This window comes from Heterodontus francisci, chromosome 23, assembly GCF_036365525.1.
Source record: "Heterodontus francisci isolate sHetFra1 chromosome 23, sHetFra1.hap1, whole genome shotgun sequence".
Taxonomy (NCBI): Eukaryota; Metazoa; Chordata; class Chondrichthyes; order Heterodontiformes; family Heterodontidae; genus Heterodontus; species Heterodontus francisci.
In genome coordinates, this window is record NC_090393.1 from 55,945,046 (window position 1) to 55,950,994 (window position 5,949).

Sequence of the window (5,949 nt, forward strand, 5' to 3'; positions counted from 1 at the left end):
GGTGGTAGGACTCTAGGAAGTACAGAGGGTCAGAGAGACCTTGGTGTACTTTTCCTTAGATCACTGAAAGCAGCAGCACAGGTAGATAAGGTGGTTAGGAAGGCATATGGAATACTTGCCTTTATTAGCTGAGGCATAGAATATAAGAGCAGGGAAGTTATGATAGAGCTGTAGAAAACGCTAGTTAGGCCACAGCTGGAGTACTGTGTACAGTTTTGGTTGTCACACTTTAGGAAGAATGTGATTGCACTAGAGAGGGTTCAGAAGAGATTCACCAGGATGTTGCCTGGGTTGGAGTATTTCAACTTTGAAGAGAGACTGGATAGGCTAGGGTTGTTTTTCTTCGAGCAGAGAAGGCTGAGGGGGGATGTGATTGAGGTATACAGAATCATGAGGGGCAAAGATAGGGTAGATAGGAAGAAACTTTTTTCCCTTAGCGGAGGGGTCAGTAACCAGGCGGTATAGATTTAAGGTAAGGGCAAGAGGTTTAGACGGGATTTGAGGAAAATCTTTTTCACCCAGAGGGTGGTTGGAATCTGGAACACACTGCCTGAAGAGGTGGTAGAGGCAAGAACCCTCGCAACATTTAAGAAGTATTTAGATGAGCACTTGAAACGCCATAACATGCAAGGCTACGGGCCAAGTGCTGGAAAATGGGATGAGAATAGATAGGTGCTTGATGGCTGGCACAGAAACGATGGGCCAAAGGGCCTGTTTATGTGCTGTACAACTCTATGACTCTATGACCTTCCAATCCTTGGAAACTCTTCGCGAATCTAAAGAATTCTGGAAGATTAAAACCAATGCAGCCACTATCTCTGCAGCTTCCTCTCGTAAAACCCTACGATGCAAGTCGTCACGTCCAAGAGATTTGTCACAACCTAGTCCCATTAATTTCTCCTGTACCATTTCTTCGCTTATGCCGATTTCTTTAAGTTCCTCATTCTCGCTCGACCCTTGGTTCCTAATTATTTCCGGATTGAGTTTTGTGTCTTCTACCGTGCAGACAGATACAAAGTATTTGTTTGATGTCTCTGCCATTTCCTTAATGTCCATTATAGTTTCACCTGTCTCTTCCCCTAATCTGCCCACGTTTACTTTCATTAATCACTTGCCATTTACATATCTTTAGAAACGTTTACAATCTGTTTTTATGTCTCTGGTTAGTCTACTCCCATATTCTCTTTCCTCTTTCCTTGTCAATTTCTTGGTCCATTTTAGCTGAATTCTAAAATCCTCCCAATCCTCAGGATTACTACTCTTTTTGGCAACATTATAAACCATTTCCTTTGATCTAATGTTATCTTACACATTTGCGGTGGGGCCAGGACGAGCAGAAGTGCCCCAAACAGCACTTTAGACGAAGGGGAGGAAAATAATAAAAATAATAACCAAACTGCACAGTCATAGTGGGCTTTGTTTTCAGATAACTTAGCGCACTCTTTATTGCGTGAGCTTTAACAATACCAAAAGACTATGGATTTGACTTATTTTGCATTAGAAATAAGAGACACGGAAAACCGTATTGCATTTGAGGTTAGATCAACAGCTTTATTGAGCAGCTGCATTGGAATAGATTAACAGGAAGCATTTACTTAGGATGCAATAACCATATTTTTGCCTTTCGAATTAACTTTATTGGACGCACATAACCTAGATTAATTAATATTGAATTTTCAATTAACACCGACAATCCTTCGATGGAAGAGCATTTAAAATTAAAAATTCTTAAAAGACGAAGTTCCAACCTCAATGGCTATTTTCTTAAACCTCCGAAATGCAATACATTTCTACATTTTTTGCCGCAAGAAAGAAACGAATAGGGGATAAACAAACTTTCTCAGCTGGGTCAAGTACGGTTTCACGTACAAGTACGAAATCACATACAGTTGGACCTAGCAATACTTGTTTTAAGCGGATTTGCTTGAGTCTCGTGTTTAACCACACAGGTGTAAAGCTCGTGTGAGTTCCACTCTGAGGCTGGCAGAGTCAGATAACTGCTCACACTGAACGTGTTGTCCGTCTCCTGCTGGATCCGACTGGTCTCAACACCATTCGCTCTCACACTGTCATCTACAGTCCACTCAATCTCCACGACTCCCGGGTTAAACCCGCTCACCAAACACACCAGGGTCGCCGTGTTCTTTGTTGTGATTTGATCCGATGAAGGCGGAAGGACGGACACCGATGGTTCCTGCGGATCTGTTTTTTTTTAAATAAAAAAGCTTTAATAGTGTCGGGGTATTGCTTTGGTTGAAGCATGAGATTTTTTTTCCAAAATAATATAATTCGAATTCTGCCATTCATTGAATATCATAAATACACCCCCTTGTTTTATACATATTTCAAAATACTATTTCATCCGAGGAAGAGTGAAGGAGGGAGACCGATGGAACTTTTGAATCTGAAAATATGAAGTTTAATTTAAATGGCTGAGTGGAGTTGGCACATTGGGTCAGTCCAATTTTACAGAAAATAGAACAATTCAGTACATTATACTTCGTAATGTCGCCCCTGAACGATATAACAATACATCCTTGCTGTATATATTGCCGACTAAAACACGGCATTATGTCGCTACTACGTGTCAACATTGAGCTGCAGCTCTGCTGACAATAATTTGAATTAGAAATACTCAACATATATTAAATGTGTTCTAATGCGTCAAGATGTGGTGGAACGCTCATCTGCTTTACAACAAGTCATGCAGTCGGGATTTACTGATGAACTTATGTTTTTATAACCCAGAACAGTGCAGGTGCACTTGCTGAGTTATTTCCATTCGGTGGGATTCTCCCTTCCGTGGTCGAGCGCTTTAAACCCCACAGAGGGAGTTGAGCGCGCAATCTAAACTGACACTTCAGCGAGCCGATGTGACAGCTTTTGGATCAGATTTAAACCGAGATCCGTGTCAGATGAACCTAAAATATTCTATTAAAATATTGGAGGAAGTCCCGACCGACAGCCCTCGTGTGAAAGCAGATTAACCAGTGTTTCGCCGCATTGCTGTCTGTGGGAGTAGGTGGCACAGATGGCTGCGGGGCTCATCAACAAAAAAAAACATTCTGCAAGAGCTCTGGTATGTTTCCGATACAAGCCGCGAAATAAATACAACTAGTTATGTCTTTGATTTTTGTCCTTTAATGTTGTGCGGCTTGTAATAGGAGAGAATAGGGGAAATCTTGACTTTGTGCATTAGTGAGAAACGGGTGTTAAAGGGGCCGACCATTTTACATTGAAGTCAAGGGAAAAAGAAATCGGGAGAAATGTAAAATCGGCTGCCTACTCAGTATCAGCCGTTTTACACTATAAATGAAGTCAATGCGCGCTGACACTGCTCGTATGGAAGATTTATATTTATATTTACTCTCAAGCAAGGGTTAGCACTAAAAGGTAATAAGCGAGTTTAGTTCCAGCATTAAAATCGATTTAATATGCTCAAATACTTCTAATGCAACGGAATCGTTACTTTGAGTCGAATTGTGATCACTGGCCTGCGCATCAAAATAACCAACGACTCATCAGATTACAACAGGAGAACCAACAGGAGACTTCTGTCTGTAGGGCGCATGTTTTATACACAGGACAATCTGACCGTGTGAATGGTTCAAACACAATAAAAATGAGTTAATAGCGCCGCTAATCTCATGTTTGTACATACATTAGTTTTTAAAAGAAATAAAAACAAGTCCAGTTCTGAAGAAGGGTCACTGACCTGAAACGTTAATTCTGCTTCTCTCTCCACAGACGCTGCCAGACCTGCTGAGTTTTCCAGCATTTCTTGTTTTTATTTCAGATTTCCAGCATCTGCAGTATTTTGCTTTTATTTTAGTTTTCAAAAGACTGCGCTGAGTTCAAACTTGGCCATGTTTTGTTTATTGCAGAAAAGACCAGGGAGTAATACGCAATTTTAATTACGAGCCCGCATACGCTTCAACAGATATGAAGTATGCATGCCTTATTTCTGGGTAGCCTTGTTAACTCGTTCCTTTTCATTGCGTGCGCCACAATTAGCTAATGTGTAATGAATGATTTTCTCATTGCATTGCCATTCTTCATTTGCTCTCAGCTTAAATCGGCATTTGCACAGAATTCGTTGTAATTCGGAGCCGTTATATTAATTACAGCCAAAATACCAACAGGGAGCTGAGAACTCAAAACATTGGAGGCGAGATTTACCAGACAATTTTGACCTTTCATTGCTTCTCGTGTTCTGAAAGGCGAATTCAGGTGGGCCTATTTTACGCGATATCCATTCTTTCGGTACTTGCGCAAGTGATCATCGTTCACTTGTGCTAATAGACAGATTTTCGATCAGGTATTTAAGGAAAAGGGATACAAAAACCACCGAGCTCGATTTAGTCACTACCGGAGGTTCACACTGTGTGTTTCCCTGCGAGGTCACTCGATCGCAGTTAGGATTAGAGTTTCTTACTGCTTTTTCCGTTCTATGGCGCAAAGATTCCGAGGCCAGTTGTTTTGTGGTTATGGTAAGGTAGCTCAATACAGACCAAAACTTCCACCCTGAACTCATAGTCTTGAAAACCTTCTAGAACTGGAAGGTTCAGTTCCTCACTGGGGAGCAAGATAGCCTGTATCATTTAAATTGAATTGATAGTTCTATTGTTAAAAGTACATTGTAATTGTTTCAAAATACCTGAACAGTTACAGTAGTTTGCTCCTAACCTGAATAAGGTTTTGAACGAGATAATGCAAATGGTTTTACTTACTGCCAACACTCAGCTTGGTCCCTTTACCGAACACAAAGCCACGGTGTTACAGAGCCGTACAAAAACTCTTCAGACCTGAAAATTCCAAAAAACGGACGTATAATCCTGAGTCATACAAACGTGGCAGAGGGAAAACCTTTAGTAAAGTCATACTTATCAGCTGAATTGTAAGTCGCTAATCTGGTTTAGGCAGTTATAAAAATCATGAAAAAATCTCTGAACATCACTAATGCTCCAATGTGCAACACGATCTCAATTCATTGTTAGTTTATCTATAGAATCCAGAAATAGTCAATGAGGAAGTAGTTTTGTATCAGTTCCAGCAGTGACTGTTACGCTGTGGTGCCTGTTGTTCCATAAAGCACAGTAATAGTCCGCGGCGTCCTCCAATTCAACTTTACTGATACTTAATGTTCCCGTGTTGCCGGATACCGACCCAGAAAACCGGTCTGGCACACCCGAGGGTCTGCTGATGCTGCTTCCAGCATAATGATAAAACAAATATCGATGAACATTTCCATATTTCTGCTGGTACCAATATATGTCGTTGCTTCCTAAGGTGGCACCAGACAAGGTACAACTTATTTGGACGGTTCCTCCCAGAGTAATCGATTTCGAAGGCGGCTGATTTATTGTAACCTCCGCATTCGAATCTAAAATAAAACGGCATAAAAATATTACTTTAATGGTACTCTGATCAATTATTGAAACGTATTGAATTTTAACTCACTTGAAATATCACCCAAATATTCTTCACAAAGGCTCCTTTGCAGTAAATATACGTTTTAAAATACTCACATGCCACGCAAAGAATTAACGCAATTATAACAGGGGCCCAGTCAGACATGGCGAGGAGTTTAACGAGGCTCCAAAGTACTGACAGTTATTTGACAAGATGGGTTAACTGTCTCAATCTCCAACTCTTTAAATAAACCCTGTCACCAAGAAGGCGTTTCCCTGTGCTGGGATGCAAATTAGATTTTTTTATCCCAACCAATCAGATTCTCTGAAATTCAACGACTATCTCAAATTCTTTTCGGCAATGGGAAAATACAAGGTAATATTTCTGTTGATACAAATGTTAGTACTCTAGCGGGGCAGATTTTATAAATGCTTAGAAGTCATTTATCTGGTAACTGAGATTTGAATCATAGAAACGTACAACATAAAAGGAGGCCATTTAGCTCACCGTGCCTGTGCGGGCAATGCGAGTCTTTCT

General features: G+C 40.7%; 1 protein-coding gene across 1 annotated transcript; it reads right to left on the minus strand.

Moving 5' to 3' along the window:
- Window positions 1-1,469: 1,469 nt before the first annotated feature.
- On the minus strand, window positions 1,470-5,614 carry LOC137383018 (immunoglobulin lambda-1 light chain-like). Its single transcript, XM_068055607.1, has 4 exons — window positions 5,529-5,614; window positions 5,073-5,383; window positions 4,731-4,767; window positions 1,470-2,202 (listed from the first exon to the last, which is right to left on the minus strand). The coding sequence occupies exons 1-4, from the start codon at window positions 5,575-5,577 to the stop codon at window positions 1,880-1,882; spliced, it is 720 nt and encodes a 239-aa protein (XP_067911708.1). The 5' UTR covers window positions 5,578-5,614; the 3' UTR covers window positions 1,470-1,879.
- Window positions 5,615-5,949: the final 335 nt, after the last annotated feature.

Excerpts from the sequence above, each read along its gene's own strand:
- LOC137383018 (XM_068055607.1), bottom strand. The coding sequence starts at position 5,577 with ATGTCTGACTGGGCCCCTGTTATAATTGCGTTAATTCTTTGCGTGGCA. Across the intron at positions 5,384-5,528 it reads GTTAATTCTTTGCGTGGCAT|ATTCGAATGCGGAGGTTACA; the intron begins GTGAGTATTTTA and ends GTTTTATTTTAG. Across the intron at positions 2,203-4,730 it reads GACCAAGCTGAGTGTTGGCA|ATCCGCAGGAACCATCGGTG; the intron begins GTAAGTAAAACC and ends AAAAAAAAACAG.